Source organism: Thamnophis elegans, chromosome 4, assembly GCF_009769535.1.
Source record: "Thamnophis elegans isolate rThaEle1 chromosome 4, rThaEle1.pri, whole genome shotgun sequence".
Lineage (NCBI taxonomy): Eukaryota > Metazoa > Chordata > Lepidosauria > Squamata > Colubridae > Thamnophis > Thamnophis elegans.
In genome coordinates, this window is record NC_045544.1 from 127,368,078 (window position 1) to 127,392,464 (window position 24,387).

The following is a 24,387-nucleotide window of genomic DNA, read 5'->3' on the forward strand; positions in this document are numbered from 1 at the left end:
ATGACCTGGATGACTGAGAATCTCCATAGACATCCATCACTGAAGGTTTTTAAGGAGAGATTGGACCACCACTTGTCTCAAATGGTACAGGGTCTCCTGCTTGAGCAGATGATTGGATTAAAAGGCCTCCAAGGTCCCTTCCAATTCTGTTACTCTGTTAACTTTTAGCTCTGAAGGCATATGTTCTACTAGTAAGCTAGAATATAAAAGAGCATCCAATTGTGGACCAGACATTCTGAATTAAAAAAGAAAATGATAAAGTTGTGCAATGGCCCCCACCCCTAGGTGGCACTTCAAGCCTTTCTCGGTGTCCCAATATGTTGATCTTCTGAAGAAACAGATTGCAGAGAAAGCTCTGTGCACAGAATTAGCAGTCCAAATGCAGAGCAAGCTCATCATCAAGCATGACGATGAAAATTTTATTACAACGAGGTTGACATTATAAGGAGCGGGATATCCTTGCAATGATTGTAAGAGAGATATCTCTGTGGACGAATGAATCATCAACATTATAGGGCAGCGGTCCTCAACCGGTGGTCCATGAGAAAATTTTGGTGGTCTGCAGAAAAAAATATTTGCATTTTTTATAATGCACTGAATCAGGGCTCCTCAAATTACAACCCCATGGCTGGATACATGCAATGAACACTTGTGTTGCTGCAAAAACTCTACCCATTTGGGGTCCTTGGTGTGGGTTGGAGGGGGGGAGGAATTCTGACTAGGGGTCTGCTTCAGCCTCCTGGTGCAGGGCTTTGGGCGAAAGCTGGAGGGAAGCACAGCTGGTGGTGAAGAGCCAAAGAGCCTAGTTCCAGTGGGACTGCATCGTGGTCTGGAACTGGCTGATCAATTCAGCCCACTGAGCCTCCAGGCGCTGGCACCTGGCCTTGGACTTTCTCAGTGAGGTGCTTCTGCTGAGCATCCTTCTTGGTCAGATCCAATTGGAACTGAGCCAGCTGTTTTGCCAACTCTTTCTCATGGTGGCTGCTTAGCTCCAGCAACTGATTCCTGTTGGGGCCCTAAGGAACCCAGGCGGACAGGCGAGGAGTGGCTGGTAGAGGCCGGCATGGCAACCCTTGACGTGAGTGACATCGAGTTAGCCACACCCACCCAGTCAGATGACCACCTTGACACACCCACCCAGCCGGTCATTAGGCAGATCATATTAATGGTCCGTGGGATTTAAAATTATGAATTTAGTGGTCCCTGAGGTCTGAAAGGTTGGGGACCCCTGTTTTGGGGCACTGAGCTTCTCCCAAGCACACTTGTTTTGTTTTTTGGTAGCTTCAAATGAGTGTTAACTTGACAATTGCCTGCACAGGTCCCTGCACTTTTCTTGGCAAGGTTTCAGAAGTAGTTTGGCCCATGGGTAGGTTGCTGCCGGCATTACTGCTGGTTCAGCGCATGAAAAAAATTGCTCTGTGTGCGTGTGCATTTGCAACTAAAAAGGTCTGCACATGAGCCAAAACATTAGAAAAGGGGAAAAATTACATTTCTGCAGTGAAATTTGTTCTGCGCATGCGCAGAACCAAAATTCAAGATGGTCACGATGTGGGAGAACTGGTTTATGGGCATGACAGCCCTGGGTTGCTGCTGGTTCCAACGACCCAGCGCACCAAGTTACTACCGGTTCGGCTGAACCGGTCCATACTGATAGGAACCCACCATTGGTTTGGCCTTGCCTGCTCCTTCCTAGGACTGAGTAAGACGGATGGGCCAAGGTCACCAAGATGGCTTCATGCTTAAAGCAGAACTCAAAGTCACATTATCCCATTTTCTAGCATGATGCCTTACCCGCTACACCAAACTGGCTCTCTGATTTTGTCACCCTGCAGATAGACCTTGACTTACAACCTTTCATTTAGTGATCGTTCAAAGTTACACCGGCACTGAAAAAAATGGACTTATGGCTGTCTTTCACACTTACGACCATTGCAGTATCCCCATGGCCGCGTGATCAAAATTCAGATACTTGGGAACTGCTTCATATTTATGGCAGCTGTTGTGTCATGGGATCACCCTATGTGACCTTCTGACAAGCAAAGTCCATGGGGAAGCCAGATTCACTTAACAACCATGTGATTCACTTAACAATTGCAGTGATTAACTTAACAATTGAGGCAAGTGAAGTCGTGAAATGAGGCAAAATGAAATGTTTCGTTTAGCAACAGAAATGTCGGTGTCAAGAACGTTCCAATCTCTGAATTCTTTTTCTTGTGCCATATCCATCATCGGATGTTGGCGATCATGTTGGTGATCCTATTTTTATCAACAGCCACACGAAAAAGTGCTGTTGTTTTGTTCAAACCAATCCCTTAGATTTTGAAGCCATGATGCTCTTCTTCTGCCTGGACCTCATTCGCCTTCAATCTTTCCTTGCAGGATTAAGTTTAATATGTCATATTTTTCCGGATGTCGCATCACATGCCCAAAATTTTCTAACTTTCGCTTCTTTAAAGTTTTGATGATTTCCCTTGGCTTTCCCTGGCGGCTTATCACCTCTGAATCCAAAACTTTATTGAGTACATTATATCAGCACAGATTGAAAGCAAAACCAGCTCTAACTAATTCTTGCGGTTTTCATATAATTAGCAATAGCAATAGCAGTTAGACTTATATACCGCTTCATAGGGCTTTCAGCCCTCTCTAAGCAGTTTACAGAGTCAGCATATTGCCCCCACAGTCTGGGTCCTCATTTCACCCACCTCGGAAGGATGGAAGGCTGAGTCAACCTTGAGCCGGTGAGTTTTGAACCGCTGAACTGCAGATAACAGTCAGCTGAAGTGGCCTGCAGTACTGCACCCTAACCACTGCGCCACCTCGGCTCTTCCAATTAAAGAATAGACTCTTCCTCCCTCTATTAGTATAGGTCACATTGTCCAATTAGACAGCCAGGTATTGTTATGGAAATGGTCTAAGTCTTTAGATGTTAAATGACCTTGGTACCCACAAGACGATTTCTTGCTGCTGTCTGGAACTGGCATTCCAGAGGTGGCTCTTCCCCCCCTCTTATTGTTGTGGCAAGCTGAAAACTGGCAGTGGCTGCAAGCAAAACCACACTTTGAAATTGACAGTCATAAACTGAGGACTACCTGTATTGATAAAAAGGGTTTCTTCTCTTTTCTAAGCCACTTGCGGGAAGGAAGTAGGGAGTTAAGACAGTAAAACACCTCTCTCTTCAAATGGCAAGTACTTAAGAATTCTCAGCTCACGCCTTTGTGCCCTTCATCCCCCTCAATGTTACTACCAGAGAGCACTGCAAGAGGGAGGCATTAAAGAAATTTATTAACTTACTAAAACAGAGCTGTCTCTGCTGCTGGCATTGGGGGTGAAATAGCCTGGCTAGCTTTAGTGGAAGTGGAAGGGAGGGAAGCCTCAGCACGTAAGTAAGTGCTCTAGAGTCTTTCCATCAGCTTAAACCATTTTGAAAAGAGACCCAGTTCAGGCCTGCTATGCCGAGAGGTTGTATTCAGCCGGTTCGGACCAGTCCAATTTCAATTTTAATGGATTTGTATGCTGCCCAATCCCGAAGGACTCCGGGCGGCTTACATAAAAACAGTTAAAAAATATTTAAAAAATTTTAAAAATACAAAACAAAGCAGATTAAAAAGACATACCATGCACTCGATCTTAATGGGGCTGAAGCTCAATCAGAGATCAGCAGCCCCAGGCCTGCCGGAACAGCCAGGTCTTAACAGACTTTCAGAAGGCTGAGAGAGTGGGGAGGGTCCGGATCTCAGGGGATAGATCGTTCCATAGGGTCGGGGCAGCTACAGAGAAGCTCTCCCCCGAGGAGCCGCCAGACGGTTCCTCGGGGGAGGAACCAGTTCGGGTAAACTGGTAGCGCCAACGATCAGCTGGCCCCGCCCGCCCACCCCTGACCTATCCTGTTTCGTATTTCCTGCTTTCTAGCTCATCTCAATCATGCGGCACACCTGACTTCCCCTCCTCACTGTTTTACTTACTCTTGCTGACTTGGAAGGTAAGCAGCTGAGCTTCTAAATGCTCCATTTTCCGCACTGCGCACAAACGTTTTAGGCGCATGTGCATACAAAGCGCACACTCACTGAATTGGTTGTTAAACTGGCAGCATACCACCAGTGGCTGTGCATCTATCTCTGGGACCAGAATAAGAGAGTTGAAAGGGTCCTTGAAGGTCTTCTAGTCCAACCCCCTTCTCAGGCAGGAAGCTGATTCTGAGCGATTTATTTTCGGATGGGAGACTACTGGGAGATCCTAGAACTTGAATAGGAGTTCACCTGAAATCTGGATTGAAAACTAAGAATAGATGTAGATACAAATACACACACACACACACACACACACACACAACCAAATACATAAATGGAAGAAGGAAATGACAAACCCCATTGTTGTCAAAGATTATATAGACATATCTATGATTTGAAGGTTCCAACTGGGCTCAAAGGAGCATTTCCTTCATATACACATATAAGTGTCTAGTATTCTTTAGCAGAATAACAGAGTTGGAAGCAGTGGTGGGATTCAATTTTTTTTACTACTGGTTCTGTAGGTGTGGCTTGGTGGGCGTGGCAGGGGAAGGATACTGTAAAATCTCCATTCCCTCCCGATCAGCTGGGACTTGGGAGGCAGAGAATAGATGGGGGCATGGCCAGCCAGAGGTGGTATTTACTGGTTCTCCGAACTACTCAGAATTTCCACTACTGGTTCTCCAGAACTGATCAGAACCTGCTGAATACCACTTCTGGTTGGGAGGGACCTTGGAGATCTTCTAGTCCAACCCACCCCTCAGGAAGGGGGCCCAATACTATTTCAGGCAACTGGTTGTCCAATCTCTTCTTAAAAACCTCCAGTGTTGGAGCACCCACAACTTTTAGAAGCAAGTCATTCCACTGATTAATTGTTCTAGGTGTCAGAAAATGTCTGCTTAATTCTAGGTTGCTTTTCTTCTTGATTAGTTTCCATCTGTCACTTCTTGTCCTGCCCTCAGGTGCTTTGGAGCAGTGGTCTCCAACCTTGGCAACTTTAAGACCTGTGGACAAGTCTCAAAGTTGCCAAGGTTGGAGACCACTGCTTTGGAGAATAAGTTGACTCCCTCTTCTTTGTGGAAGTCCCTGAGATATTGGAACATTGCTATCATGCCTCCCCTATTCCTTCTTTTCATTAAATTAGACATACCCAATTCCAGGAACCATTTTTTAAAAAAATATGTTTTAGACTCCCATCCCCAACCATCTTTGTTGCTTTTCAGAGGAAGGCAAGTTGCTTTGAAATTTAAGCCCACAAGTTCTTGAAATGTGCCGAGTGTCAAGGAGAAAGCATTGATGGAACAATACTGTCGCTGAGATTTCAGTACAGTTATCATCATTCATTAGCCAAATATTGAAGCTGTCAGGTTACAAAGAAAAACTGCTGGGGGAAAAATGTGTGGGGGGAAAATGATATATTATTGTGTTATCTACATCATGTTTGCCTATTTATTAGGAACGTTCCTGGTTTTTTTGTTTGCTTATTTTGTTTCTTGCTTTTATATAAAATGGTCTTCCTTGTATCTACATTTGCCAGGTTTTGTGTGTTATTCTGGCGAAGAATGAATTACAGTTTGCAGTTCTGGTTATTCATGACTTCAGATTGTCAAACCTGCCTATATCCAGTTTGACTAATTTATCAGCCTGCGTTTCTTGAAATGCCCTCGCATTCCTTTGAGGTTTCAAAGTTTCAAATGCTTAGCTTTAACATTTTAAAATGTCCTTCTTTTCTTGCTTTTTATAATATCTAGCCAGATGCAGAGCCTTGAATAATCCAACCCTTCATAATTATTACAACATTTCAGTTCATCCAGGTAAAACTCTACCCCATTCCATTTCCATTTCCATTTCTTGAATTTATAGGCCGCCCAATCCCGGAGGACTCCGGGCGGCTTACAGGAATAAGAAATATTAAAAAGGATTAAAACAAATAAGACACAACAAATTAAAAGAAACACAACATGCACCCAGTCTAAGCAGGGCTGGACCTCAATCAAGAGGTCAACAGCCCCAGGCCTGCCGGAAAAGCCAGGTTTTGATAGCTTTACGGAAGGCCAAGAGAGTCGGTAGGGTCTGGATCTCTGGGGTAGCTCATTCCATAGGGCCGGAGCGGCAACAGAGAAGGCCCTACTCCGAGGCATCGCCAGCCGGCATTGTCCAGCTGATGGCACCTGGAGAAGGCCCATCCTGTGCGATCTTATCGGTCTTAGGGAGGTATGCGGCAGAAGACGGTGTCGTAGAGTGGACCCCTCTAGACTGATGATTTATTTGTATGGACTGTCTCTTATTTTCTAGTACTTGACCCATTTTCCAGGCTGAGTCCCCTCTACGGTCCTTTAATGGAACTGGGGTAGTTTTGGCTAGTGAAAAATACAATATTTTCTTATCAACCCTCTCTCCCTCACTGCAGGGGTGGGCTGCTACGGGTTTGGGAAAACCCATAGCTAATGTTATGGCCACTTTGGAGAACCTCCAAATCCCACCCCTAGCTGGCCCCACATACCCTGCCCTTCCCCACCTCCCCAACTCCTCCCCTCTCCTCCCAGGACTCTCCATATGGTCCATTTTGGATGTAATATAAGTGCAGGGCCCACCTAGAGACTCGGGGAGTGGGAAAACGGGCTTGCCAGAAGTCCGGTATCAGTGTTCCAAGTATCATGCAGAATTAAATCAGAGTCCAAGGCAAAATGATCCTTAAAGTTCCAATTTAATAAGTCAGACATCTTAGCACATCTGTGGAATCCCAATTTTGGAAGTTACCTAGGATTCCCACCCAATTGAAAGTTCATGATCTTGTCCCCACACCCACAAATTCATCACATGGTCCAATCTTCTTCTTCCATGCTGGCATCTCCTCCCAGCTGGTTCCGATCAGGTGCGGAGGTGCGGAGACAAAAGATGACCTTGGGCTTCTAGAAAAGAATGACAACAACACATTCCACAATTCTACTCCTTTCTATTCCCCCCTCCCAACTACTACACTAATGAAACAGCATAATGAAATAAGAGAAAGTGTGGCAGGCCAAAGATCCTAAAAGGGATATAACTGCAGACCTGACAGCCGGAGATGTTTTCTGGAACTTCTGGGAGGCCCATTTTCCTCCCTCCCCAAGCCTCCGTGAGGGCCTCTGGAGCCCAGGGGAGACAGTTTTTACCCTCCCAGAGGTTCAAGGAAAGCCTCCGGAGCCTGGGGAAGGTAACTCCCCCCACCATGGTGCAGGAGGCTGACTAGGCCACACCCATCATGGCCACGCCCATCCAGCAACCAGGTAGAGAACACGTTGCTGACATTTTTGAGCCCCTGCCTCACTGCCATATATCCGAATAGCCAAACATGAATTCTTCCCTCTTCCCAGGTAAAGGGCTATCAAAGATATAAAGATATCAAAGAGAGCTGCAGCTCTCTTCAGTTCTTCCTGACATTTAAAAAGTTTTTTTTTTCATTTTAAGAGGATTCTGTGGTTGTTATTGTCTCTTAGGGGATTCCTCTGACCTTTAGGACATGGATTGCCTGTGGCCTGGTATTTTGCAGGTCTTTTGGAATCTCTTGAAGTGAATTTTCGGAAAGTGAAGCAAGTTGAAGCAAGACCTAAATTCTACTTTTAACCACAGTTAACCGGATCTGGTTGGCAAGGGGAGTTGTGCAGATTCTCTTATTCAATTCATTAATTCCTGTAAAATACAGGACTAGACTAAACTAATTCAGATTAATTGTATTATGACAACTACTGACCAGACGGTTAATTGTCCAGCTTTTGATATAGATAGTCAGACAGATAGATAGATAGACAGACAGAATCCTAGCATCACCTGGTAATTTACAAGTGTTAAAAAAATAATTCTATTTAAAATTTTCATTAAATAATAAAAGATAATGCAAACTAAGTAACAAAAGAAGTAAAAAAGTCACCAGAAAACAAAATCAAAGGGAAAAATACCCAGGAAAGCAACTACCCAGTCATTACAACAAATAAAAAACAATTCCGCTATCTCTTTATTGTCTCTTAATTAACAGATATTAAGCTCTTGATCCCTTAACTCATCTCTTAACTGTAGGCAAATCCAATCAGTAGCATCCTCTCCACTCCAGGTGTCAGCAAAAAGTCCAGAGCCCTAAAATAATAACCGCAATTAACAAACATAAAGCTCAGCATTTCACATCTCAACTCTTAACTACAGTCTAAGCAAATCCACAATTAGAAGGCAAGAAGTGGTTCCAGCATCCTAGCATGAACAAAAGATTAAATGTAATATGATAGAAGGACATTTCCTCCTTTCAAGAGAACAAGCTGACAAATACCCTTTACTTTAAGTGGAAAGATTTAATTAGATACAAAGCCAATTTCAATGCTATCAGATTAGGATCTCTAAAGTAAACACTATGTTAAGCAAATCCAGTGTACATTTTTTATCCCAGGCCAGATGTCAGCTAAGACAGAAAGAACCATCCCAAATGACATCCCATTTTTACCCTAATCGCATAAATCAGTTTTGGGTTTCTTCTTTTGACGTAAAACAATCTTGCTCTTAATCTATTCAGATGATTGCGGATCCTTCCTTCATTTTTCTCTCTCCAAAACTTAAACAGCATCTTTCGTTAAGTCCAGCAAGAAGAAATTATTCCAATTGCTGTCTGCAATTGTCATTTTTTATTTCCTTCTCAATCTTTAAAACCTCATCCATTTTTTTAAAAAAATGTTTAATGACAAATTCTTGTTTCGATTCTTTTCCATGTTGCTCTCCAATATGCTTTTTCTGTAACAACCTCTTCTGGGAACACAGCTGACATTATTGATTCAAAGTCCCAGTGCAGTTCCTCAAAAATGTCTTATAATGCCTTTATAAATTGCTTATCTTATGTCTCCAGTATCAAAAAACTGTTTTTCTTTCCCACAAGAATGCACTTCTTCTTTACGATTAATTTCAAAGACTTCATATTCAAAGTTATTTATCAACTTTAGATATCATCCATCTCGTTCTCAGAGATATTCAATATCTCACCCAATATTTGAATATTTTCTGAGCCATTAATCTGTTTAAAATTTTCTGTAGCCAGAACTTTGTCTTGCTTTGTGCTATTATTTTTAAATTCTTAATTGTTTTGAAGATACACCTTCATTTTCTTGCATCCAGGACTGAAGGCACCCACTCAGCCTTGTCATTTTGCAGGTATCTAACTTCTTTAAAGCAATTAATAGATGGTTTATGAAAGTGATTAGCAAGGGAAGTGTAAACTTTTGGAAGGTTCTGTTTGTGGCTGTGGCAAGTGTCTGTCTACAGCAGTGGTGGGATTCAAATAATTTAACAACCAGTTCTCTGCCCTAATGACCAGCAGGATAGGTGGGGCTTGGTGGTCATGTTACTGGGTGGGCATGGCCAACTCAACATCACTCACGTTGATGGGCGCTTCACCTTAGCTGTGACAATGTAATAAGGGTTAACCAGAGAGGCAATTTCTGTAAGAAGGGCAATAAAGATTAGGCTAGAAACAACACTAGAATGTTTCCTTCCTGCCTTCCTTACAGGATTATCCCTGTAAAGTGAGAAAAAACAAAAGGAGATTTCTTTCAACAATCGGTTCTCCAAACTGCTTAGAAAGTTACCAACCGGTTCTCCCGAATAGGTGCAAACTGGCTGAATCCCACCACTGGTCTACAGCCTGAAGTTTGATCCTGACAGGCTCAAGGTTGACTCAATCTTCTGAGGTCAGTAAAATGAGGACCCAGATTTTTGGGGGCAATACGCTGACATTGTAAACCACCCTGAAAACGATGTAAAGCACTATGGGGTGGTATATATGTCTTAAGTGCTATTGCTATAAAGAGCACATCTTGGTAATCTAGTATCCTCTCTTTGTCCAGTGAGGGTCAAAAGATCTAATCTACTCGTCAGTTCCCTGTCCTTAGCCACAAGCATCAGCCCTGATTTTCACAACGCTGTCTTCACCATTCTTCCTCAGAAGTCCTTTCTGCTTCAAGCTACTTCTATTATTTGATTGATAGCTCTTCTAACCGTTTGTGGCAATCGGCTCTTATGAAATATCTGAAGGGCAGGCCATATATCTAAATAAGAGTAAATTTTGCAGCAGTGAATGCATCGCCTTGCAATGAGATGGCTGGCAAGCAAATTTGATCAATCAATCAATGAAATATTCATGCATGTAGTACAGTGTATGTTTTTTTGTTTGTTTATTGATGCCCTTCCTATTGACCAACTCACGTAGCTCTGTTTGAGTGGGCACACTGATTTTGGTACTAATTTGATTTCAAAACCAGGGGAACATTTGGGATGAATGTTGCTGCAAGGGCTAACTTAATAGACATCATTCCACTTCTCACACACAGCTATTGGTACTGTAAATAAGTGGTTCCTAGACTGATGAAGAAAACATTATCTAAACCAGGGGTCTCCAACCTTGGCAACTTTAAGCCTGGTGGACTGCAACTCCGAAAATTCCCCAGCCAGCTCAATGTTCAGTGGCTCAAGGTTGACTCAGCCTGCCAGCCTTCCGAGGTTGGTAAAATGAGGACCTATATCTTTGATTACGAACCTATGGCATGTGTGCCACAGGTGGCATGTGGAGCCATTTCTGTGGGCACGTGAGTTGTCGCCCAGGTCATCTCCACTCACATGTGCGTGCCTCCTGATGGCCAGCTGATTTTTGGGTCTCTGCTGGGAGACACTTGGGAGAGTGGGGGATTGTGTGCGCATACATGGAGGTTGGCGGGACGCCCACATTTTTGATTCCAGGAGGCTTCAGGGAGTCCTGCTAGCACCAAAATGGGGGTTGTGTGCACATGTGCGGGGGGGAGCATGGGGTGTGTTGTGCATGTATGCATGGAAGTGGAGCCTGTGGGGGTCATTGCATTATGGGTGTTGGCATACACTATCGTGTGCACCTGTACTTTTGGCACCCGAGGAAAAATAAAGTTTTGCCATCACTGACCTATATGGTTGGGGGCAATATACTGACTGGGTAAAACTATTCAGAGAGGGCTGTAAAGCACTGTGAAGCAGTATATAATCTGTGCTGTAGCTATAATAGGACTTAATGCTATTGCCATTTGGCATTTGTCTTTGTATATATGTGTGTGTGTTTAATGAGTTCAATGTCTCTGCAAGCTTCAAGCAACCTTTCTCTCCTCATGTCAGCCTCTCAAGTTTGTCCAGATCAGAAAACAGACTTCTCAAGAAAACAAGAACCAGATTTCACTGAGATTGCCTATAATATCAGAAGCTTGCAAACCTGGTTGTGTTTTTCCACCCCTCCCTCTCATAACCCAGGGAATCAGCGAAGAGCTAGTGCTGTTATTTTCCCTTCTCCGTCAGCTCAGGACGTGGTTCTGCACATTTTGCCTTCATTTTTGACCTGATTTCTGAATAAGTTCTCCAAGGTCATCTTCCTAGTTCCCTAAACCAAGGCCATGCCATTCTAAATTTATTCCCAGCGTGAAGTCAGTTGGATGCCATAAATGGTCTTCTGTGGATTATCCATCCCTGCTTTAGAATGCAGTACAGATAAATATATAAATATATAGAAGGGACATGGTGGCTCATTCGCTAAGACGCTGAGCTTGTCGATCAGAAAGGTCAGCAGTTGGATGGTTCAAATCCCTAGCACCGCATAGCGGAGTGAGCTCCCATTACTTGTCCCACCTTCTGCCAACCTAGCAGTTTGAAAGCATATAAAAATGCAAGTAGAAAAATAGGAACCACCTTTGGTGGGAAGGTAACAGCGTTCCGCACACCTTCGGTCATGCCGGTCACATGACCACGGAGAAGTCTTTGGACAGTGCCGGTTCTTCGGCTTCGAAATGGAAAGGAGTACCGCCTCCTAGAACTGGGAACGACTAGCACATATGAACGACTAGCACTAGATCCCTTCCAGTCGGGATTTAGGCCTGGCTACAGCACGGAAACCGCTTTGGTCGCGCTGATCGATGATCTCTGGAGAGCCAGGGATGGAGGTCATGCCTCCGTCCTAGTGCTCCTTGACCTCTCAGCGGCCTTCGATACCATTGACCATGGTATCCTTCTGCGACGACTGCGGGAGGTGGGGGTGAGAGGCACTGTTCTACGGTGGTTCTCCTCTTACCTCTCGGACAGGTCGCAGTCGGTGTTGGTTGGAGGGCAGAGATCGACCCCTAGGCCCCTGAACTATGGGGTGTTGCAGGGTTCGGTCCTCTCCCCCCTCCTGTTTAATATCTACATGAAGCTGCTGGGTGAGATCATTCGACGGCACGGGGTAAAATACCATCAGTATGCGGATGATGCACAGTTGTATCTGTCCGCCCCGTGCCAACTCAGTGAAGCAGTTGACGTGATGTGCCAGTGCCTCGAGGCTGTTAGGGTCTGGATGGGGGTTAACAAGCTTGTACTCAATCCGGATAAGACCGAGTGGCTGGTGTGTTTCCCTCCTACTAATTGGCCAAGTTTTCCATCTCTCAGGCTGGGGGGTCAAACAGTATGCCCCTCAGACAGGGTTCACAATTTGGGAGTCCTCCTGGACCCACAGCTGACTTTTGAACACCACTTGTCGGCTGTGACGAGGGGGGCATTTGCCCAGGTTCGCCTGGTGCGCCCTACCTGAACCGGGAGGCCCTCACAACAGTCACTCGTGCCCTTGTGACCTCTAGATTGGACTACTGCAACGTGCTCTACATGGGGCAGCCCTTGAAGAGCATTCGGAGACTTCAGCTTGTCGAGAATGCAGCTGCGCGAGTGATCGTGGGTGCACCTCGGTTCACCCACGTAACACCTATCCTCCGCAAGCTGCATTGGCTGCCTATTGGTCTTCGGATACGCTTCAAGGCGCTAGTCGTCACTTATAAAGCCCTTCATGGTATTGGACCTGGGTACTTGAGAGACCGCCTGCTGCCAATTACCTCCAATAGACCGATCAGATCCCACAGATTAGGCTTCCTCCGAATTCCATCCGCCGGCCAATGCCGACTGGCGACTACCCGGAGGAGAGCCTTCTCTGTGGCTGCTCCAATTCTCTGGAACGAACTCCCCGTGGAGATTCGAACCCTCACCACCCTCCAGGCCTTCCGCAAAGCCCTTAAAACCTGGCTATTCCATCAGGCCTGGGGCTAAAGAACTTCTGCCCCCCTTCTCGTATGGTATGGTTGTTGTGTGTTTTAAATTGTGTATTGTTTGTTTGTCTTTTTTATCCCCTGTTTGTACCTCCTTTCCCTTGACTGAGTTGTGAGCTGCCCTGAGTCCCCTTTGGGGAAAAGGGTGGCATATAAATGAAATAAATCCAAATCCTAAAATCCTAATGAGTGAGGGGAACCTTTACCTTTACCTTTACCTTATAGATAAATTCCTTGTCTCTGCTTATGGCTATTCCTGTTTATTCCAATGGAGCATGTATGATGGAGTGGACATAACTGTATCTGCATTTGGATCTAAGAATTTATTTTGAGATTGCAATCTAACAAGATCACCTTGGCTTGCAGTTCAGAAAAATAAATAAAATATCAGTTGGCTGGATAACTTTCTTTGTTCCTTGCCACTGAAGTGCAAAAGAAGGATGCTTGAAGAATAACCTATAATGCGAATTCCAATGTGAATTGTCCTGATCTGTTCTTCATGGATTAATGTGCAGAAAGAAACTTAGTTCCCCATTGGGCTTTTCACACGTGGATATTTTGATGCCACTCTTGGTTGAAACAGAGCAGCGAAATGCATTTTAAAAGTGCGTATCTTAAAAGGAAAATGCTTTTAAAATGCTTTTTAGAATTCCATCCAAGTGGGTTTTTTTTCCCCCTTGATGGAGATTAATATGGAAATAGAATAGACTGCAGAGAATTCAGTCCAGGAATAAATAATAGGATTTTTGCTATGGCCATTTTAAAATGAAAACATTGATGTCACCAATTGAACTGATTATGAAAGGGGACCAGCCAAATTCATGGTGGACAGCAGAGGTGGGTTCCTACCAGTTCGCACCTATTCGGTAGAACCGGTTCGTCAAATCTACCGAACCGGTTGGAAGAGGTTCCACCAGTGGACCCGGAAAGCAGGCCTACAGAAGAGGTTCCAAATTTTTTTGAAACCCACCACTGGTCCTTGGATATGATTATTCTACACTATCACGCTCCTATTTATAAAACTCAGTGCCTCTGTGAAAGGTAAGGATGACTACTGCGTTTGTGGTGCAATCAGAACATTGCGTGTGTTGAAGTTGTTTTAACGCAAACCAAAGATGCCTTTTAAAAAAGAAGTTTACATCATATTCCTATGCATGCCAGTGCTGTGTGTGAGGTAATTTAAGGTGGTTCTGACAAGTGTCGTCGGCATCTTCATATCCGGTCACATGGGCGGCAAGCCACTCCCATCCAGTCACATGGGTGGCAAGCCACTCCCACAAAGGAGGCCACACCCACAGAATAGGTTCGAACAATTTTTGAAACCCATCACTGCTTTGTACCTTGCTGATACTTGACTGTTTATTGTCTTACAATTATAGGCCGTCTTCAACTTATGACCACAATTAGCTCAAATTTCTGCTGCCATAAGCAAGAGGTTTTTTTTAAAAAAATTTTTTATTAAATGTTTTGATTTTTAAAAACAATAGGAAAGCCGCAGCAAAGAAAAAAAACCACAATAAGACAAAACACAGAACATACATAACAATATACAGTAATTTTACAGCTTTCTATATTGGCTTTCCTTCTTAGCTTTTATAATTCTCCCTTCTGCATTGCCTTCCTCTCGCTATAACCCTGTCCTATAATGTAACAAACATAATATTAACACTTATAATAGTATTCATTATTTATATCTCCATATATTTGTATTCTCTATTTTCTGTCTTGGCTTCCGATTTCTAGCCACTTGTACATTTTATTCCATACTTTATAGAAATCCGATTCTTCTCTTTCTTTTAGTTCTATTGTCATTTTATCCATTTCTGCTCATTTGAGTATTTTCCTGATTGTAGTTTCATCTGAGGGTGTATTGATTTTTTTTTTCAGTTTTGTGCGAAGGCAATCCTGGCTGCAGGGAGTATGTGTATGATTATGTATTGAGATTGTTTGTTCATTTTTTGATCCAGTAGGGATTAAGGGAGTTAAGGGAGTTTTACCTCGTTTTACCATCCTTCCCTGTGAATCCCTGCAATGATTTAGTTAGTAACATGGTCAAGTTAATCTGGCTTCCCCTTTGACTTTGTCAGAAAATCACAAAAGATGATCACATGATCTTTTTCCTCTAAAATATCTTTCTGGGGGTACATTGGACAGAATGCTAGGGTGGTCTCATTACTGATATGTATAAGGACATAATTATAGTGATAATTCCACCTTTCCATGGTGGCGCAGTGGTGAGAATGTGGTACTGCAGGCTATTTCTGCTGACTTTCGGCTGCCTGCAATTTGGCAGTTTGAATCTCACCAGGCTCAAGGTTGACTCAGCCTTCCATAAAAAGTCTATGTAAGTCTAAATGTAATTGCTATTCCCTTCTGTTCTTGATTATTCCAAACATAGAATTTACTTTTTCTTCAGCAGTTGTATACTGGATTGTGTCCTTTGAAGAGAAAGTCTTTGTTATATGAAGGCCTGACCAGTGCAGGGCTGGTTCAGAAACAAAGTTACATAAGATGGGAGGATGTTGACTTGAAGTTCCCTTTCCACTGTCAATTACACTGGCTTAGAAAACCTGTAGTAAACACCCAAGCATAGTGAGCAGTTTTATAATAACTTTTTGGCAGCCGCGTAATATTTCCAAATTTAAATATGTCTATTTCAGGCCTGGGATTCTTTTGTTCTATTAATACTATTGTTATTTATGCATTGTCTACCAGATAGTTCTGACTGAATTTGATACTTTGATGGTTGCAAATCTTCCTAAGGGTTTGGGACACCGGTTGTATGTCACGGATTGAATTGGAATGGAGGTAGTCCTCAACTTACAACCACAATTGAGCCCAAAATTTCTGTTGCTAAGCAAGGCAGTTGTTAAGTTTGCTTTTCTCATTTTACAAACTTTTTTGCCACAGTTGTTAAGTGAATCACTGCAGTTGATCAGTTAGTAACAGAGTTGTTAAGTGAATCTGGCTTCCTCCTTGACTTTGCTTGTCAGAAGGTCACAAAAGGGGATCACATGACCCTGAGACACTGCAACCGTCATAAATACAAGTCAGTTGACAAGTATCTGAATTATGATGACATGACTCTGGGGATGCTGTAGTGGTTGTAAGTATGAAAAAAGGCTAATAAGTCACTTTTTTCAATCCTGTTGTAACTTCAAATGGGCACTAAATGAATTGCTGTAAAACAAGGATTACTTGTGTTTCAATTCAGTCTCCTGCTCCTCCTCCTGCTCTCCCTCCCCTGCTCCTCCTCTCCCCCTCCCCTCCTCCTCCTGCTCTCCCTCCTCCTCCTGCTCTCCCTCCCCTGCTCCTCCTCTCCCCCTCCCCTCCTTCCATCCTCCTCCTCCTCTTCCTTGTCCTCCTGCTCTTGCTCCTCCTCCCCCTCTTTCTCCTCCTCCTTCCTTCCTCCTCCTCCTCTTGCTGCTGCTGATCCCCTCCTTGTCCTCCTGCTTTTCCTCCTCTTCCCCCTCCTCCTCCTTTTCCTCCTGCTCTTGCTCTTCCTCCTCCACCTCTTCCTCCCCTCCCCCCTCTTCTTCCTCCTCTTGCTGCTGCTTCTCCCCCTCCTCTCCTCCTCCCCTCCTCCTCCTCCTCTTGCTGTTGCAGCTCCTCCCCCTACTCCCCTCCTTTTGCTCTTGCTCTTCCTCCCCCTCCCCCTCCTCCTCCTTTTCCTCCTCCTCCACCTCTTGCTGCTGCTGCTCCTTCCCCTTCCCTGCTCTTTCTCCTGTTTCTCCCTGCTCCTCCATTCCTGCTCCTCCACTCCTGTTCCTCCTGCTCCAGCTCTTCCTTCTTCTCCTCCTCCTCCTCCCCTCCAAGTGAGGCAGGTATGGTTACTATGGATCCTACTTCTTTGTTTTTGTAATTTTTGTAAGTTTTCGGCTAATCTTTCTTCCTCCCTCTGTCTCTCTAGGTGTAAAGAGCTGAAGTATGCAAAGGATCTCCCACAGATTTCTATTATTTTTATCTTTGTCAACGAGGCGCTTTCCGTCATCCTGCGTTCAGTTCACAGCGCTTTAAATCACACTCCAGCTCACCTCTTGAAAGAGATCATCCTTGTAGATGACAACAGCGATGAAGGTATGGAGCTCAATTTTTTAGGTCAGGGGAAGACCAAGCAGGCAGGAGACTTACAAAATGCTCAATGTTTATTTATTTGAACAATATCTTTAGCTTGCTGGAGTACTATAATCAAACGTCCTGTACTAAGTCAACTAATACCACAGTCAACTAACCACAGTAAACTAATACCAAAAGCATGGTGGCATTGCACCAATTTTACTTGCTCGTGGCATGTAAGGAGGGATGTGAGCACTTATCTCTGCAGGAAATGTGTTTCATGATACGAGTGAGCCACCACAGAGAAAGTAATAACCACATATAACAGAATAACAGAGGCCTTGGAGGTCTTCTAGCCCAACTCCCCACTCAAGAATTGTAGGAGACCGTATACCTGGGATGACAAGTCTACGGTACAGGTACCAGAGGTGGCACACAGAACTCTCTCTGTGGGCACGAGCACCATCACCAGCTGCTCTTCTGCTTTCCAGGGTGCTGGCTAGCTGGTCTTCATGGGCGCTGGAGCGCTGGAAAACAGCCAAAACCAGGCATGAATGCTCCGTCCAGCTGGTCTTTGCGTTTCTGGTGCTCCGGTGCACAAGTAAGACCAGCTGGTTGGTGCACATGTGCCTGGCGGAAACCTGAAGACCAGCTGGAAGGTGTGTGCATGCGCACAGGCCTGCTGGTCTTTGAGTTACTGGCATTCCGGCATACGCACGAACGTGCATGCACACCCATTCCAGTTTGGGCACTTGGTGCCAAAAAGGCTTACCATCACTGCCTTATACCATTCCAGGCAAGTGGCTATCCAGTCTCTTCTTTGAAAGTCTCCAGTGATGGAGCTCCCACAACTTCTGAAGGGAAGCTAGTTCCACTGGTTAACTGTTCTCACGGTTAGGAAACTTCTCCTTAGGTTGTTGCTCTCTTTGATTAATTTCCATCCATTGCTTCTTGTCTTGCCTTTTGGCGCTTTGGAAAATAGGTTGACCCCTCTTCTTTGTGGCAGCCTCTTAAATATTGGAACATTTCTAGTCCTTCTTTTCACTAGGCTAGACATGCCCAGTTCCTGTAATTGTTCTTCATATGTTTTAGCCTCCAGCCCCCTAATCATCTTTGATGCTCTTCTCTGCACTCTTTCTAGAGTCTCCACCAGAAGTGCGTTTCTGCTGGTTCAGCCTGGATAGGGCGAACCAGTAGTCGCGTTGGCGGGAGGCTCCACCCACCTGCCCGGACACTTCTGCGCATGCGCGCACACAAGCAAACTGGTAATAAAATAAATTGAAACCCACTACTGGTCTCCATATCTTTTTTATAACATGGTGACCAAAACTGGATGCAGTATTCCAAGTATGGTCTTACTAAGGCTTTATAAAGTGGCACTAGTACTTCATGTGAATTCGATTCTGTCTCTAGTCTATTTCCATGTTCTCCCCAAGGGGAACAATTCTCAATAGATCTTCCCTAGATGAGGAAGCACACAACATTTCTTGCTTTTGCTATTCATGTTCAATTTGATGGAGAAATTGGTCCCACCACCTTCAATAGAAGAATGGCAAAATTATCATTACTTAAATTATAATTATAGTAATCGGAATCTTTGCTTTGAACACTTTTAACTGATTCTATTGAAAGCCTCAGTTCAGTGCAAGCATTGAGCCTTTAAGAACATTTCTTGGCAACTGGTTCTGCTCAATGCATTGAATTGATTAAGGCATTTCAGATGAAGATTCCATTGGAAAAGACAATTAAATTGCCTTCAAATGAAACCTTTGAATGAAAGCTTTGCATCAGCCTAAGCTGGGTTTTGTAGGGACGTGGTAGGATGGTTCAGTGGCTAGGACGCTGAGCTTGTCGATCAGAAAGGTCAGCAGTTCGGTGGTTTGAATCCCTAGTGCCACGTAACGGAGTGATCTCCCACTACTTGTCCTAGCTTCTGCCAACCTAGCAGTTGGAAAGCACGTAAAAATGCAAGTAGAAAAATAGGAACCGCCTTTGGTGGGATGGTAACAGCATTCTGTGCACCTTTGGCGTTTAGTCATGCCGGCCACATGACCATGGAGATGTCTTCAGATAACGCTGGCTGTTTAAAACGGTGATGAGCAACGCCCCCTAGAGTCGGGAATGACTAGCACATATGTGCAAGAGGAACCTTTACCTTTTAAGCAGGTTTTTTATTTTTTGCCAGGAATCAGATAGAACATATAATATAGAATAAAGAATCGGGAAGGGACCTTGGAGGTCTTCTAGTCCAACCCCATACTCAAGCAGGACACCCTGTACCATTTCAGACAAATAGTTGTCCAGACTCTTTTTGAAAGCCTCCAGTGATGGAGCATCTACAGCTTCTGAAGGGAAACTATTCCATTGGTTGACTGCTCTCACCATTAGGAATTTTCTTCTAAGTTCTAGGTTCTCTCCTTGGTAAATTTCTATGTATTGTTTCTTATCTTGCTTTTTGGTGCTTTGGAAAATAGTTTGACCCATCTCGCCTTTGTAAGGAACCCCCAAATATTGGAACACTGCTATCATGTAAGAGCCGAAGTGGTGCAGTGGTCAAATGCAGACTACTTCCGCTGATCACCAGCTGCCAGCAGTTCGGCTGTTCAAATCGCACCGGCTCAGGGTTGACTCAGCCTTCCATCCTTCCGAGGTGGGTAAAATGAGGACCCAGATTGTTGTTGGGGGCAATATGCTGACTCTGTAAACCGCTTAGAGAGGACTGAAAGCCCTATGAAGCGGTATATAAGTCTAACTGCTATTGCTATTGCTATATAAGTCTAAGTGCTATTGCTATGTCTCCTCTCCTCCTTCTTTTCATTAGACTAGACAGATCTAATTTTTGTAAGCATTCTTCATGTTTTATCCTCCAGCCCCTTAATCATCCTTGTTGCTCTTCTCTGCACTCTTCCTAGAGTCTCAACATTTTTTTATATTGTGGTTAACAGAACTGGATATAGTAGTCCAAGTGGGGTCTTACCAAGGCATTATTATAAAGTGGTATTAACACTTCATGTGATCTTGATTCTATCAGGAAAGGAGAAAATAGGAGGGAAATGAAAAGGGAAGGGAGACAAATTAGGAGAAAATTCTGCAAAATGGCCATCTTTTCCTGGAATGAAGCCGACTAAGGGCGGGGGGTGGGAACCCAATATCTTTTCTTTTCTAGGAGAAAAAAAAACCCTTTTCTGACAAGTTCCAGCTTGGAATAGACAAGGGTCTATCGCTTCACTTGGTTTTACTTTTTACACTCCTGTTATAGTCTTATGTAAGTATTTATTAATTTTTTATGCCGCCCATCTCCCCTCTTTGCAGCTTCTTGCTACTCTAGAAGAGAGTTTCCAATCACTTGACTTTGATGCTTGGAAAAGCTTGAATGAAAAACAGTCAGCTGTGATAAGATAACAGTCAAAGCTGTTTGATAGGTAGCTGCTATATATATATATTTTAGACTAGAATAGAATAGAATTCTTTATTGGCCAAGTGTGATTGAACACACAAGGAATTTGTCTTTGGTGCGGATGCTCTCAGTATACATAAAAAGAAAACATACATTCATCAAGAATCATAAAGGTGCAACACTTAATGATAGTCACAGGGTACAAATAGTTCAGTTCAGTTCAGTTCAGTTGAGTTTATTTATAGGCCGCCCTTTTCCCTGAGGGGACTCAGGGCGGCTAACAACTTGTATGGGAGGGGAAGACATACAATAACATAAAAACACAATATATAATTAAAACCAAGCAACATTCATACAACATTCGGGTGGGGGCGGACTATGGTCTTTACCCCCAGGCCTGGCGGGATAGCCAGATCTTGAGGGCTGTGCGGAAGGTCTGAAGGGTGGTGAGGGTACGAATCTCCACGGGGAGATCGTTCCAAAGGGTCGGAGCTGCTACTGAAAAGGCTCTCCTCCGCGTAGTTGCCAGCCGGCACTGGCTGGCAGATGGCACTCGGAGGAGGCCTAATCTATGCGATCTTATGGGTCGAGAGGAGGTGATCCAATCAGGAAACAATATCAATATAAATCGTAAGGATACAAGCAACAATGTTACAACAATGTTACAGTCCTGCAGTCATAAGTGGGAGGAGATGGGTGATAGGAACAATGAGAAGACTATTAGTAATAATAATGCAGCCTTAGTGAATGGTTTGACAGTGGTGAGGGAATTATTTGTTTAGCAGAGTGATGGCATTTGGGGGGAAAAGTGTCCTTGTGTCTAGTTGTTCTGGTGTGCAATGCCCTATAGCGTCGTTTTAAGGGTAGGAGTTGAAACAATTTATGTCCAGGATGTGAGGGGTCTCTAAAATATTTTCACAGCCCTCTTTTTTTGCTCTGGTCTCTGCAATTGTAGATGTTCTCCTTGTTTCTTGAGGAAGGCAAATTATGTTTTAGAAGCCCCTGAAGTCTGCAGCCCAATGGTGTGCTGGAATCAGCTGGTGTGAGCCGAGTGTTTTTGGAAGTTTTTGAGCAGCCAACAGCAGAGTTGAGCTGCAAACGCAAAGCACATGCTTGGCAACTAGCACTGCGGCATCCACAGAGGGGGCCAGGCTGTTAAATATTTATCAGCACACCAGCGCTTCAGCCTCTCCTACATGCCTGCTCTCTCAAACATTATAGGGATTGTCTTATATCAATAGGAAACCAGCAATAGCTTAATGAGAAGGAAAGGTTGACCAGTGGTCTGGTTAAGATGGTATCGGATGGCTTCATGGGAAACACCTGGCTCATTTTACTGGCAGCCATGGAAGAGATTTGTCATTGCCTTCTCAGGCAATGACCCCCCCCCCCACCACCACTATCTTCTGCTTACAACACAGTCCTTTCAGCAGTTCCAAGAAGGCTCCACACCCATTTGCACTATTCAGGTAACCCCGAGTGCACAGATAAACCTCCAGGTGGCCTAAACGACTCTCAGAAAGAGTGCTAATGACCAGGGGTGGGCTTCAAAAATTTTAGCAATGGGTTCTCTGCCTGGTTGCTAGATGGGCATGGCCTAGTTGGCCTCCTGCACCACGATAGGGGGGGGGTTGCCCTCCCTGGGCTTTGGAGGCTTTCCTTTAGCCTCTGGGAGGGCGAAAATGGCTTCCCCAGGCTCTGGAGGCCCTCTGGAGGCCGGAAGTGAGCGCATTTTCCCAAACTTCCGGTCGGCCCATTTTTCACCCTCCCCCAACCTCCATGTGCACCCTGCACTTACCTGCATCCAAAATGGGCCGCGTGGGGATTCCTGCAGTGGTGGGATTCAAATAATTTAATGACCAGTTCTCTGTCCTAATGATCAGGTGGGTGGGTGGGGCTTAGTGGTCATGTGACCATGTGGGCGTGGCCAACTCAACATCACTCAGGTCGATGGGCTCTTCGTCTTAGCTGTTACAATGTAATAAGGGTTAACCGGAGAGACAGTTTCTGTAAGCAGGGCAAGAAAGATTAGGCTAGAAACAACACCAGAATGTTTCCTTCCTGCCTTCTTTACAGTGTTAGCCCTACAAAGTGGGGAAAAACCAAAAGAAGGTTTCTTCCAACAACCAGTTCTCTGAACCTCTTAGAAAGTTAAGAACCGGTTCTCCCGAATAGATGTGGGCTGGCTGAATCCCGCCACTGGATTCCTGGGAGGGGTGGGGTGGGTGGGGCCAATGAGGGGTGGGACTTGGAAGTTCTCTGAACTGCACAGAATCTTAGCTAGAGGTTCTCCCGAACCCCTGTGAATCCCCACAGCCCACCCCTGTGTGATGACCCGATGACTGTAAGCAATATAAATCCTTCCGTCCTCTACTATTAAGTCAGAAGCTTCTTGGATGAAAAGCAAAATGTCTTCAAGGAAAAGCAAAGTACAGTTGCCTTTTGAAAAAGCAGCTTTGGGACAAACATGACCTGGCTGACCGAGAATCTCTATAAGATGTTGCCTTCTTAAGAGTTTTTTCTTCTGAAACCTTCCAGTCTAGTTTACCGCCCTGAGATTTGCCGATAGTCTCCCATCCCAACAGAAGGTCGGGTTTGATCTCGCTGAGCATTTTGAAGTTCTGCCTAGTATTAAGCCTCAATCTCTTCAATGCATCTCAAAGGTACATGCCTAATTCTGCCAGAATTAGATCTTCTAAAGTATAAAAAATACATCACATTCAGCTCTTCTCTTTCCATTTCAAAATGCAGTATGCCTATCCCTGGGTATGATGAAAACACAACTTGCCCCAAAGAGAACTGGATGTGTATTCTGAAGAAGAGACATACAAAGCAGAAGCAGTAGCTGTTCAGTCTTTTATACCTGACATTTTCTCAGTCTCACCTCAAAACATCTTTTTTTTTTTTTCGTGTAGCTGTTTTGCTGCTTATGTCAAAAGCAGGTGACTCTTGCAAGCATATTTATTAGCCAAAGTTGGCAGTTGTTGTGGCCCGCCAGAGGCCAGTGGAGCTGGCAGCAGATTTGGAGAGTGAGGATGTTGGGGAGGAACATGGGCCAGTCCTGGAGTCTGGGGAAGGCTCTGATGAGGGCTCTGTGTCGGAGGCAGAGAGGGACCCAGATCGGTATGCCAGTTATCAGCTGCCTTCAGAATCAAACATCAGTGAGGCAGAAGAACAGCTGGAGCCTGTTCCCAGTGTGTGCATGTGCAGAGTTGTCAGACAAAGGGAACAGCTAAGGAACAGGGGTTGATTTGGCAGTAAGGCCACAGGTGAACAATGAATGGCCTCTCCCAGAGGAAATAAAAGAGGAGCGAAAGGGGAGGGGTGTTTGCAGGAGACAATTCGTTTGCTTAGCCATTAAAAAACCCCAGCACTTCTGAACTAGTTAAATATTGTATGATAAAGTGGGCTCAAAATATTGAAGAACCAATAATGTTGGACACATGGGAAAGAATATGGGTAAGAAATGTGAAATTCACACAAAAAAACCCGGCACTTCTGACTACAAGATGCTAAATTTTTCCAGAGGAAATCAAAGAAACCTTGTAGAAGGAATGAAAACCATAGGCAAGAGATTAGTACTGCTATAAATATGACAGACCAGGGCTGTTGAACTCATGGCCTGGGGGTTGGATCCAGCCCACTGGGTGCTTAGATCTGGACCATGGGGCCAGCCTGGAAGCAAACTCCTGCAAGCACAGTCACTAAAAACAAAAATGGCAGTGGCCCAGCAGTGGCGAGGGAAATGGTTCAGAGGCACGGCAGGCCTGGATCGCTGCCGGTTCTGCGACCTAGGCCTGAATTCCACTACCAGTTCAGCTGAACCAGGCCT

General features: G+C 44.5%; 1 protein-coding gene across 1 annotated transcript in view; it reads left to right on the forward strand.

Annotated features, from left to right (window-relative positions):
* The window catches only part of GALNT17 (polypeptide N-acetylgalactosaminyltransferase 17), a 387,132-nt gene that overhangs the window by 176,606 nt on the left and 186,139 nt on the right, over positions 1-24,387 (forward strand). Inside the window, exon 3 of the mRNA XM_032216602.1 lies at positions 17,013-17,179. Within this exon, the coding sequence (XP_032072493.1) occupies positions 17,013-17,179 (167 nt within the window). The remainder of the gene's footprint in view (positions 1-17,012; positions 17,180-24,387) is intronic.